The following is a 13,075-nucleotide window of genomic DNA, read 5'->3' as shown; positions in this document are numbered from 1 at the left end:
CCTAATTATAGTGCTTCCTCCCTTATAGCCCCCCAATTATAGTGCTTCCTGCCTTATAGCCCCCTAATTATAGTGCTTCCTCCCTTATAGCCCCCTAATTATAGTGCTTCCTCCCTTATAGCCTCCCAATTATAGTGCTTCCTCCCTTTTAGCCCCCTAACTATAGTGCTTCCTCCCTTATAGCCCCCCAATTATAGTGCTTCCTCCCTTATAGCTCCCCAATTAAAGTGCCTCCTCCCTTATAGCCCCCTAACTATAGTGCTTCCTCCCTTATAGCCCCCTAATTATAATGCTTCCTCCCTTATAGACCCCCAATTATAGTGCTTCCTCCCTTATAGCCCCCCAATTATAGTGCTTCCTCCCTTATAGCCCCCCAATTATAGTGCTTCCTGCCTTATAGCCCCCTAATTATAGTGCTTCCTCCCTTATAGCCCGCTAATTATAGTGCTTCCTCCCTTATACCCCCCTATAGAGCTTCCTCCCTTATTGCCCCCTAATTATAGTGCTTCCTCCCTTATAGCCCTCCAATTATAGTGCTTCCTCCCTTATAGCCCCCCAATTATAGTGCTTCCTCCCTTATAGTCCCCTAAATAAAGTGCTTCCTCCTTTATAGCCCCCCCCCCCAAATTTTAGTGGTGACTCTTATAGCCCTCCCTCCTCCCCACCAATATAGTGGCTCTTCTTATAATGCCCCATTACATTACAGTGCTTCATTTTTACCCCCCGCCCCTATAATGCTTGCTCTTAATGCACTCCCTCTATTATAGTGCTTCCTCCTATAATACCCCCTATAGTGATTCTTCTTTTACAACCCCCACAATTATAATACTTTCTCTTATAGCCCCCACCAATATAATGCCTCTTTCTATAGTGCCCCCATTATAAGCTTTTCCTTTATAGCACCCCCATTATAGTGCTTCATCTTATAGTACCCACATTATAGTGTACCTCCTATAGCCCCCCATCATGGTGCTTCCTTTTTTGGTGCCCCCATTATAGTACCAGTATTACATTTACCTACCTATTTCTCCACACAGCTGCCATCATCAGATTCCCAAATGTCCTGCATGTGCCCTTCTTGCCACCATCATCACATGCCCATGACACATCGGGAGGATCCAGATGAAGGTGGAGGATTGCAGTGGCAGAATATGAGCAGGAATGGAGGAGGTACGGTAAATATAATACTCATCACCAGGCTCCACAGGAGGAAGGAAATTCAACATCCCAGGCAATAAACCTGATTTATTAAAACTCTCCAAGGCTGAAGAGGATACATTTTCATCAGTGAACCTGAATAAATGGGAAAACTTGGAATGGATCTGATCCAAGATTCAAAACATTTGCTTGTAAATAGTAAATGACTTTAGAGAAATCCATTCCAGGTTTGATGGATCACCCAGCTTAACTGATGAAAGTGTATCCTCTCCGGCCTTGGACAGCTTTAATATATCATGCCCAATAACTGAGTGAACTGCCACTGGGCCCAACCTAAGGTCCAATATTTTTCTGCCATTTAAGTCCCACTAGAGTGATTTTCCTTCACTTCCTCTATGAGCCCACGGAGTTGGCACGCGTTCCATGGTCACCACACTTCACCATGGGCCCCTTGGCATGGACTGCAGTACAGACAGCACTTCTATGGATCTATGGTACCTAAATCCTAAATGTTTGCGACTACATACCGTTCCTGCTGTTCCCGGTAATCCTGGTGGACCGGCAAGACCCTGTTTAAGAAAAATAAAATTTCAGTTGTGCAGGTGCAAAAATGTCAAAAGTGCAGGCTTTAGCTTTTATTACGCAAATTATGGGAGTGTCGTATTTCTGGACCAAATCACGTTTAACCCCTGCAATATGCCCTAACCAAATATTCATTTCATGTGCAGTTTTCTGGTGTTTTAAGACACAATAACTGATTTACCAGCAGTGAATATTTGGTGAATATTACGTGTTTTAATAAATACCATACCTGGTCTCCCTTTTCACCTTTCAGTCCTGAAGCTCCAATATTTCCTTTTTCACCCTTAATACGAAAAATTAGTCAAAATTAGACAAAATTTGTCATCATCACTGTGACATCAAATGAGATTTATAACTAGGATGAATAATCATTTCACTACTCGTTTGAGCGATTTTATCGGTTCCAATTTCAGGACTAAAAAAGACAGTTGGATCAGTGGTAACATTTCTTCAACTTTACAGAGCAAGTTCAGTTAAATGTGACAAACTCCTTTTGTTAGACCATGACTTTGATAAATAGGAACCATCAGAAATGTATAAATTTCACATAACACATGGGGCCCTATTATAAATGATTGCCCTGCCAATTCATCTGAAATTTCCTGTTGAATTTCTCATTTCACTTCCTATTCCAATAATGACTCGTTCTGCCACCTAGGGGCCACTTGCCAAAGTGCACAGCTGTCACAATAGAAAATGCTATATGTATAAAGGAAAATGATGAGTGAATTCACAGGGGAATAATTGACTAATAACCCCTATAGAGTATAATGTTGCTTGATTTCTTACCAGGTCTCCTTTTTCACCTTTCAAGCCAGCTGTTCCACGTAATCCGGGAGGACCAATGTCACCCTATAAAATGGTAAAAGGAATTGATGTTTATTTTAATGTCAATTATATGAATCTATTAGAACATTGAAAACATATCTGATATAATAATTATTAGGCTTTAAAATGTTCTGTACTTTTTTTTAAATTTGTTAAAGCGTACTCCCTCTGCGTCGGCCCAAAGACAAATACTGGGACGATGCGGGACCCGATGGAAGAAACCTCCCGGACGGATTGACTGCTCTGCCGGAATGAAGGTAAGTGTGTTTTTTTTGTTTCGGGTAGTTTTGGGTTTACTTACCTTTTAAGCCAACATTCACATGTAGCATGCATTGTTCACTTTTAGTACTTGCATATATCTTTTATACAATTGTTCTTTAATCACTGAAGCTCACCCAAGTGCAGCCCATCAGCTCCGACACCTAGGCTACGTACACATATACGTACAGCAGCCATCCATCGATCCGTCCTGGCACATCCACGAACGAGGAACAATAGTAATGAAAGTGAAGGGTAGAGAGCACAGCGGGGTGCCGCTCGCTCATTTTCCCCCCTCCCCTCTCAATGGAGCAGAACGGCATTGTATGTACAACACTCGTTCATGCATCTTTCAATCTCTTGTCATTGGAAGGATCATGAAAGATCTTTTCCTGTGTATGCAGCCTTACTTTCCTCCTTGATCCAGTGATTCACTGTATGTGACATTCCCTACTTATGCTTGAACACAATGGTCATTATTCTATAGGTAAGTTGTACTGTGTTAGACTTCCGGAGTCCTCCATGGGACAGGTTTGGCACATGTTAACTCTGAGGAACCCATTTTTGCTGGACCGGACCACACTGTAAGGACTGTTACATCAAGAAGAAAGCATGGAGGCAAATTTAAGGACAAATATAGCAAAAGTACAATTGTCCTTTAAACCCAACCTATGCTCTGCCAGAGCCCTTGCAACCACTCCCCTGTAATGCAGGCCCTGTAGCTGTTTGCATTCACATCTTTTTATACCTACCTCTCCCCAGGAGTCAAGGCTTAGTTACAAGGTGTGAGGACCCCCATGTGATAGCACCATCACCATTAGTGGGGCCCAGGAAGTGAGGGCCCTTCTGGCTTTTAGTATCTGCATAGTAAAGCTCTGAGGCCTTTACACCTTCCAAGGAGCTCATAAAGAAAGCTGGAGCTGCAGGTGGGGTAGAATATAGTATTCCCTAATTATTTATTCCCTACTAAATAAAGTCAATGGCCACCCCCTTGGTATGGAACATAAATATAAAAGAAATAGACAGAAAGTGTTCTGGATGTGGGCATAAAAAAGCTTTTATATAGAACATTTGTCATAAGCTTACATTGTAGTATAGAAGAAGCATTATACTGATAAAAAAAGGAACAGGTGTAGCCACTAAAAGGTTACTAAAACTACCCCTGAGGAAGCCCAATGGGTGAAACGCGTGGGGTGTAGAGACCTTCCTCATTGTATATATACCCTCCACTTCAGCTTTACTAGGAGTTATATGTCTAGGACGATCTGCTTTATTATTCACAATATACATGTCCAATGATACTATACCAGAGATTTTCCCACTTAAAAAAAATACTTTTGTTTGTTGTGTGTTGCACCAAAGAAATTTTGGCTATACCTGGTCCTTTTGTTTTATATTAGTATGCTGACAAATTTAGATGACAAATTTTTGACACATCCAAAACCCTTTCTGTCTATTTCTTTTATAATGCTGGAGCTGCAGACATCCCAACATGGTATCAGTAAACCAGATAGATCACAAGGTTTTCGGTGATTTTTTTGGATTTTTTTAGGCCCTGAATGGGAATAAAACTCTGGAATCTCTGAAAAGAGTTTACCCCATTTACCACAATGTTTACCACATGTGGCTTTTAATTCTTTGTGCTCAAGAGTCATTTCTCTCTCAGCTTCGATATATTAATGGAGAGTGTCACCCACCTCCTATATGAATCCTGCACTGGTTATATAGAGAGAAAGTAATGGAGAAAAGGAATTTGGGTGCACTTATTAAAAGCTTCAATGGCATATTAAAAAGGCCAAATTGGGGAAATAAGGGAAGCCTATTGTGAGGGTTTACATGCAATTTAATCACTGAGATATTGTGAGTGGCCATAGTGCAAAGCTAATTATAGGTGGATGTAATGCAATCAGATGATATACAAGTAATCAGAAGGTGATCGTCCTGGGCAATGCTTTCCACAAGATACACCACTGTAGAATAAACAAAGAAATATATAGAAGGAAGATTGATAATTGTGTTACCTTATGTCCAGGGGTGCCACCAAGTCCTTGCTCACCACGTTGACCCTGGAAAAGGTAAAAAAAAAAACTTTTAAATAGGTAAATGAAAATAGAATTTTTTTATAAAAAAATATTACTATCATTACTGCAAAATAAAATAACTATATAAATAGTATTTCATAAAAGGAAATCATAATGATAATACCTGTTATTATTGTTATCAATGCTGCTGCCACCTACTGGAGACTATCATAAAAGCAGCTCGGTATATATACAAAATTGCTTACTTGGAATACAACGTAGTCCTGCAGATCTTGTGAAACATATATGGAGCGTGCCACTGTTGAAGTCTTATTCTGAAATTCTAGTTGCTTGGCTGTCAGGATTTATTACTTGGAGTAATAAAAGTGACTGGTATAGAAAGGTGGTGCTGCGGAGGGTAGGGGGTTTGGGTTGATGGACATGTTCCACCTCCCCTACGTCTTTCATACTTTATCATATGAGACATAATTACCTTAGGGCCAATTTGTCCAGGAATTCCATCCAAGCCGCGTTCGCCTTGTTCACCCTGTAATGGTCAGACAGACAGATGTTAGTGAGATGAGTTTGGAAGGAGATCATTGCAGTCTATTAAGGCCAACATTCATTTTGATTCCAACATTCAGTCAACCGCCAAATACAAAGCTGTGAGGATATATGGACTTCACTTTCACACAACTTTCCTCCTTATTTCACCTCTATCCATTCACCCGTGATCTGCTTCAGCAATATAGTTTGCAGGTTCTTTTTGTGCCCCAGTACTACAGAAGCTCCCAGTGCCCATGGTTCTGCTCATCAAAACTACTACTAATGCAACAAATGCCAGACACCCGTAAGATCTTTGTATTCTCACTGCCACACTGCAAAACTACAGTGGTCCTCTGAAAAGTCGAGCAGTTTTGGGTGCACTAATATTAGTCATCTCCTTCACCAGCTCAATGCATCCATTCCAGCCAACCATTTTTGGCTACGGCCTGGCCTAGTGCTTACACTTTCGGGCTGATTTATTAAAGCTCACTTATGCAGGTGAAAATACACTTATATCAGTGAATCCAGCAAACCTGGAATGGATTTCTAAAAGTGATTTGCTACTTGTTAGCAAATGTTTTCAAACCTGGACCAGATCCATTCCAGGTTTGCTGGATCACCCAAGTTCACTGATACAAGTGTACGCTCTCCAGCCTTGTATAGCTTTAATAAATGTGGCTCATTATATCAGAGACACCCCAAGATGTGAATACTGCCTATCCTGGACCGGTCATGGAGCAGGAAACAGCATTGTCTGCATTGAAGTTTTACAGTAATAAAACCCAAAATAACTTTGGTTTATTCAGCCAGTTACAGCCCCAGTGCATCAAAATAAAGAGAGTTCAACATTTACAGTAGCTACAGATTAACAAAACCTGCTTACTGCCAGTATTGTATAAAGAAGAACCCTTTATGTGGAAAAAGAACCCTTTTTGTAGAAAGCAGAAGTCTCTCTGTAGAGATCACAACTCACCTTTCGGTCATATGACATTTGTGCACCTGCTTACTTTAAAATTAAGCTATTAGTTGACTGCATACTTATTTTTCTGCACAAGAGGAGCTGGGATGCCATGTGTCATAAATCTAACTTTGGCTGTAGCCTGCTGATGTCAATATTTTTGGTATTTCGACAACATTTATAGATATCTGCAGACCAAAGTTATCACAACTTACCTTCTGTCCTGGTTTACCGTCCACCCCATCTATCCCATCTTTTCCAGGTGATCCCTAAGCACAAAACGATTTCAATGATAAGTATATAAATTATGTAAGATATAAATAAGCTGAGACAACATACAAGTAAACATGAATATTAGAGAAGTTTGTAGCCATATTCCACAATGCAATCTACAATATTAAAGAGAACCAGTCACAGCTGGGGTTATGCAACATTTAGGAAGACTTCCAGTGTTAACTGCATTGTATCATGAGGGTGGGGGTGAGTCAAGAAAATGAAGTTGATTGAAAAATGAAGATACAATCAGTGACATTATTAACATATCCACCAACTGGGATTTATTAGAAAAACATGCTTCCATTGGGGATCCTGGACCTTAACGCCAATTCAAACGTTAAACCTTAACAGCACAATTTATCATCTGTAACACTTACTGGAGGTCCAATTTTGCCAGGTTTACCAGGAAAGCCGATTTCACCAGGCAGCCCCTGAGGAAGAATGAGAAAATAAACGTATTATATTGCATAATATTAATATTAAACAAATAAAGATGAACAACAACCTAAACAAGTCCCAAATCCAGTTACCATGTGATGCACTCATAAAATAAACACAGTCTTCTCTTAGCACTGCTCACTGAGCCAAATTCTCCTACATTTGTGTCTCACACACTCCCCCTCCCAAACACTGCAGCTCCCAGTGGGAGGAGTCACTGCTGTCAATATAGAAAACAGTGGGTGTAACTAGGTGTGGCCAGGGGTGGATTGTAAATCAGCAAGGATCAACACCCCCTCTTCTCATCTCACTGTAGTGCCGTTACCACTCCACACACAGATCGTCTGTCCAGCAGCCTGCAGCATCCTCAGCCTCCCTTTAGCTGTGCAGAGATTTTTTAGCATCCCCTGCACTTTCTGAGACTGTTCACAGATGAAAGGCATTTCAGGAAATGTGCAGCAGCCAATGAGTAGTTCCTGGTTCCAACCGTGTCCTTTTATTGGCTGCTAGCCTTTATACTTCCCTGATTCCAGGCTCTGGTTGCTGGATCTTCAGCCTTGTTACTTGTTCAGTCACATTCTGCCATTTCGGACTCTTTTGGAGCAATCCGCCTGGACTATACCTCCTGAATCATCCAACTGAGCACCTGATTGGCGCTGTCCCTACACCGGAGCCCTCTGTCCCACTAGCCCCTGGTGGGGAGAGCCTGGGGGCCACAACCTGGTGTTCTCCCCGCAGCAAAGTAGTCTGGTGGCCATTAAGATTACGGGCCCATCATCCCTTGCGCGGCGCTCTGGTGAAGTCCTGGAGACCTCATGCCCCGGGTAATCCCGCGTCACCGGCCAGGGTGCGCAGCCCAAACAAGTGAAAGCAGATGCAGCCTACATGAGAGTGACATATTTTGCAAGCGTTTTTGGCATGGTCAATAAGTTGGGGTCCTTGCAGTGGGCTATTTTGCATGTCACAGAGAAAAGTGCTCCCATGGAGATGTATTCTTCTAAGCAGCAGTTTCCTGTGAGTGCTGGATGGCATGATATAGATTTCCCAGGGGAGAGCATATCTACCATGTCCTGGGTTCACAGGAAGAAGGCTGATTGACATTGGGCTTCAATTAACAAAGAAGTGAATCTGTGGTGGAGACTGGAGGACGATGCAAAGAGTAGTCCTGGAGGGTGGAGAGAGTGCATGGATGGCGTTACATGAATCCAAGCATGGATAGAGTAACTTAAGCCAGGGAAGTGAAAGGATGACGTTAGCTGAACCATTGAAAGTGTGGTGTGAGCTGTAACATGGGGAGAGTGATGTAATCTGAAGCGTGGACCAGGGACATCTCAAACGGAATGGAGAGATTGATGTAATGAATGATGATGATCCCAGACAGGTGTGTTGATTAATATTATTAATATTAACAATAAACAGTATTTATATAGCGCCAACATATTATGCCGCGCTGTACATTAAATAGGGGTTGCAAATGACAGACAAATGGAGACAGTGACACAGGAGGAGGATAGGACCCTGCCAAGAAGAGCTTACAATCTAAAAGGAGGTGGTGTATCAAATAATAGAAGGGGGGAGATATGGAGTGGTTACAAAAAGTAAGGTTTTAACAGAAAGGAGAAGACGGGTAGGAAAGTTTAAAAAGATGGGTTTAGAGAGATCTGTTAAATGAGCAGAAAGTAGGAGGAAATCAAATAGGACGAGAAAGACAATTCCAGAGAGGTCGGGGCAGCTCTAGAAAAGTCTTGGAGCCGTGCGTGTGAGGAGGTTATGAGTGAGTAAGTCATTAATAGGTTATTGAAGGAACGAAGAGAGTGGCTAGGGGGGTATTTTTCTATCAGGGCACAAGGTAATTGGGACAAGAACTGTGGAGGAATTTGAAGGCAAAGCACATGAGCTTGAATTTTGTTCACCTCCAAATGGTGTGCATAATGCCCTGGGCCCACACATAGGGCACACAGGTCTCTGAGAACCATTCAAGATGGAATGGTATTTAGAAAGTGCAATGACATGTTAAGAAGGTAAGTACTTCTGTTCTATGGTGGCAATGGTAGGACAGGGTGGTTAATTTGTTTTTTAATCATACACATATATATATATATATATATATATTTGGCCTATGGTTACTTTAAGTTTTACCTTTAGTTCAGTTACTTTACTGTGGCATTATTGTCTTTTTAAAGCATTTGATATGGTAAAAGCTTCCATACATCATACTGCTAGGATATTTCCTGATGGGCACGCCCTTTGGGCGACCTGAAGACTTGTACATACAGAGCCCACACATGCAGTATGAGTTGGGCCCACACAGGTGAAAGCTCACATATTCAGGGAATAATCTATGGCATGATTCAGATGTGTGGGAGTTTGACGTCTTTAATGTATTAATATCTCTGTTCAGCTGGGATCTGGAAGAGGCCAAGATCTTAATAATCTGTACGAATTTTATATGTCATACTTGTGACCGTTGCATCACAATGGTGCCATTAAAAAACTATATTCAACTTTGATTTATAAACATTAAAGTGGACCTTGCATTGTTGATTTTTTTTTTCATTTTAAATTTGATCATGGTAGATAACTTGTGAGTTCACATTCATTCCAATGTGAGATTTTTAGTATAGGGTGCAGGGGGAAGACAGAATTTATCCTCTAAACCCACCTAAACCATCTCACTTCATTTTATTTTTTTATTGTCTGCAGTAATTTGTGAATGTATGTGTTTTTAAATATCCAAGCAAGTGAATCCAATGCATTACTTGACCGGCCAAAATATACTGTTGGAGGGAGGTGGTGGGGCTAATAGTTAAAGCATACCTAACCTCAGAAATTTCACTTTACATAAAAGGGTGGACAACCTTTTTATGTAAGGTAAAAATGTGGGTTTTTTTTTGGTGCAACACCCTTTTTTTTTTTTTTTTAAAAAAAAAGGGGTTCAGCACTGGCTTGATCACCTAAGCATATGAATGGGAGTGCATACGGGATACCTACGTCACACATCCCGGGAGGCTCTTGGGTGCTCCTTCTGCACATGTCCGAGCATCTCAGGCATGAGCAGAAGGAGCCTTTTCGCACAAAGAAAAATAATTTTATGATCTCACGCATGCGCACTGAGATTGGCAAGTTTTTTTTTTCCATCCTACGTCACCCGATCTCGTGCCTGGGTCGGGTGACATAGGATGAAGAACCCCGAAGAAGAGACCAAGATGGAGGCGCCATATTCTTGTACCATACCAGGGATTGTTATATAGTAATAATTTTATACATACCTGGATTCCTGGTTCACCTGGTGGTCCAGCAACGCCAGTCCGCCCTGGAGGACCCTGAAAAGAAAGCAAGAACAGATTATTACAGCAACAGCCTGAAATATGTTATCTTATATTTTCCTACAAGCTCACATTGCTGGGGATGTAGGTCCTAGTGCAATGACCTGCAACTAAACAATTGCACTTCCATTAACTTTTGCATTGACCAGCATTGGCTAAACTTCTACAAATGGGTTTAGGAGTGGGGGAAGTTCCAAACGGCTCTTTGGTTGGTCCCAAATGTAAGGGGAATGCAGCAGGGGGAAGGTTGCTCCTATTTTTGTGAGTCATACTGAGCCTACAATAACTTTTATATTATAACCAAATGATTGGATTTGGATGCCTCTACTGTCCAAACTGGCCATATTATAATTGCATTTAACATAGGACATAGCTGTGTCTGAATTATTCTGATATGCAGGTAATGTATCTATGCATTCATTCATCTATCTACATATGATTTAATAAATACAGACAATACCCAGTGGTACCAAAAAGTGACCTCCTTTGCAAAACTGACATGGAGGCCCCCATGCCAAACTGGCTTGGAGTCTCTGTGCGGGTCTCTGTTGGCTGAAGAGAGTCCAAGGCTCTCTATGTCTGCCCCTGACAATGTTCATCTATCCATCCATCTATTCTTTGCATTCCACCCACTACCCCTCCAAGATAAGGAATGCCCCCCTAGGTTACCTTATAGTAAATGAATCCTGTATTAATTCTGCACTTTACTTGAAAGTCAAATAATTACTTAGTGTGACTCATACAACAACCTACCATAGTCCTACTTCAATGTAATTAAAATGATTAAACATTTCACGTTTTCTATTTTAAAAATAAATACTACCTATTTATCTTTTCAAATGTGTGATTAATACAAAAATCAGGATTTAATAGCTGTGGAACAAATGAACACAAAACAGTGAGTCACACCAACAGGAGGATGAATATTCTGGTATATAGGACTTGTAACATTCTGATAATTGAACACTAGAGGGTGCAAGAGGGTAAGGAGAGATATTGCTGGGTTGGATGGATATAATTTACTCTGCAAGGAATGGAAGGGATCCCCATGTGCTGCACCAGTGTTTCTCAACTAGGGTTCCTCCAGAGGTTGCTGGGGGTTCCTTGAGCAATGAGCAGTTTGCACCTCTCAGGTCAGTTTAGGTGACCCCAATGATCTTTTTGGCTATCTGTAAGAGTGACATTCTTCCCACTGGCCAGCATTGTAATCTGAAAGTTTTGAATTGCCTTCCTTGACATTTTCCTATGGTAATGGCCCTAAAGACATCTCTGACACGTGTCCACATTATTGCTGTGTCAATCACCAACTGCCCCAATGTTTCCCAACTCAACCTGAATGCTGGGTGGCCAAACATTTTATGACACTGAATGGAAACCTCCTGCTTCATCCACAGAATTATACATCCTATGCTCTGGTTTGTCTGCTTTGGTAATGTCTATCTGGACCTATGAACTGGAGGCATCACACAGCAAAACCGAAACTCGCCATTATAGTGTTCATAGCGGAGACTGGATGCTCCATGTACTCTACACACTATGGGTCTGGTTTATTAAAGCTCCTACAGACTGGAGACGATAGACTACCGTAGGGGAACCTGGGTGATCCAGCAAACCTGTAATAGATCAGGTCCAGCATTAAAAGCATTTGCAACCTATAACAAGTAATTATTGAGAAACCTATTCCAGGTTTGGTGAATCATGTTCTCCTATCATAGTCTATCTGCTCCAGTTTCCAAGAGTTTTCCTAAATCAGGCCCTATGTCTAGCAAAAGGCTCAATATGGTGTAAATGATGCCCCCTAGTGGAGTGGGTAAATAATCAGGAAATCGGCCATTTTTAAAAATCAACACCATTACCAGGATTTGGCAGCACTGACCATCCATAATGGAGTAAAGTGGTTGTATTATGATATTCCTCTTATTACAATGCTGTAGGAATTGTATTTGTGCATTCCATGGCATATGATTCACTAAATTTGAAGAGTAATATATATTATGTGTGTATGATTCTGCAATGTACGTGTCATTTCTATTATAGCACATTGTGTGAAAGGTTCAGTCCCAGCTCGCACATGTACATTTTTCACACATTTCCTTTGGTTCCTCATTATTATTAATAATCATAATGAATATATTTACAATTACTACCTATATACGTATGTGTGAATTAGATTTCATGCCATCACCCACCTCAACACCTGGAACCCCATCCACACCGGGCAAACCAGCTTCTCCTTTTTCTCCCTGGAAAAGAAATCAAAGATTTTATTCCACACATTACAAGATAAATAGAGAGATAGATAAAGGTAAAATACTTAAAGCTGATCCCCAGGTATGAGTATTTTGTGCCCTTGCAGGGGTTTTTCCTGTGCACTGCATGGGGTAATTGCTCATTTTGGATAGGGAATGATGCTAGAGAAGTACAACTTCCCCAATCTTGTGTTGCTCCTCTGATGCACAAGACCAATGCCCTGCCCATCTGAGCACTGGTATACCGTACGGGTTGATCTCGAGGCCCCACCCACAAAGTAGGGCACTGGGCAGCAGGGCAGAGCGCCAATGGAGGAAGGTAAATATTGTTCCTACAGCATCATTTCCAGAGAAAATGATAAATCAGTTCTTGAAGTGGGAATGGGGGCCTCCATAAGATGACATGCAAATTACATTTCATTGAAAACCAATATG

General features: G+C 41.3%; 1 protein-coding gene across 1 annotated transcript in view; it reads right to left on the bottom strand.

Annotated features, from left to right (window-relative positions):
• Positions 1–13,075, bottom strand: part of COL22A1 (collagen type XXII alpha 1 chain) — a gene marked incomplete in the record, with an annotated part of 162,270 nt that overhangs the window by 64,748 nt on the left and 84,447 nt on the right. The window contains 9 exon segments of the mRNA XM_072410629.1: positions 1,686–1,727; positions 1,970–2,023; positions 2,530–2,592; positions 4,848–4,892; positions 5,341–5,394; positions 6,567–6,620; positions 7,005–7,058; positions 10,335–10,388; positions 12,581–12,634. Coding sequence (XP_072266730.1) covers positions 1,686–1,727; positions 1,970–2,023; positions 2,530–2,592; positions 4,848–4,892; positions 5,341–5,394; positions 6,567–6,620; positions 7,005–7,058; positions 10,335–10,388; positions 12,581–12,634 — 474 coding nt within the window.

Source organism: Pyxicephalus adspersus, chromosome 5 (genome assembly GCF_032062135.1).
Source record: "Pyxicephalus adspersus chromosome 5, UCB_Pads_2.0, whole genome shotgun sequence".
In the NCBI taxonomy this organism is placed as follows: domain Eukaryota; kingdom Metazoa; phylum Chordata; class Amphibia; order Anura; family Pyxicephalidae; genus Pyxicephalus; species Pyxicephalus adspersus.
The sequence above is the reverse complement of the archived record's forward strand: the minus strand, read 5'-3'. Positions and strand labels throughout refer to the sequence as shown.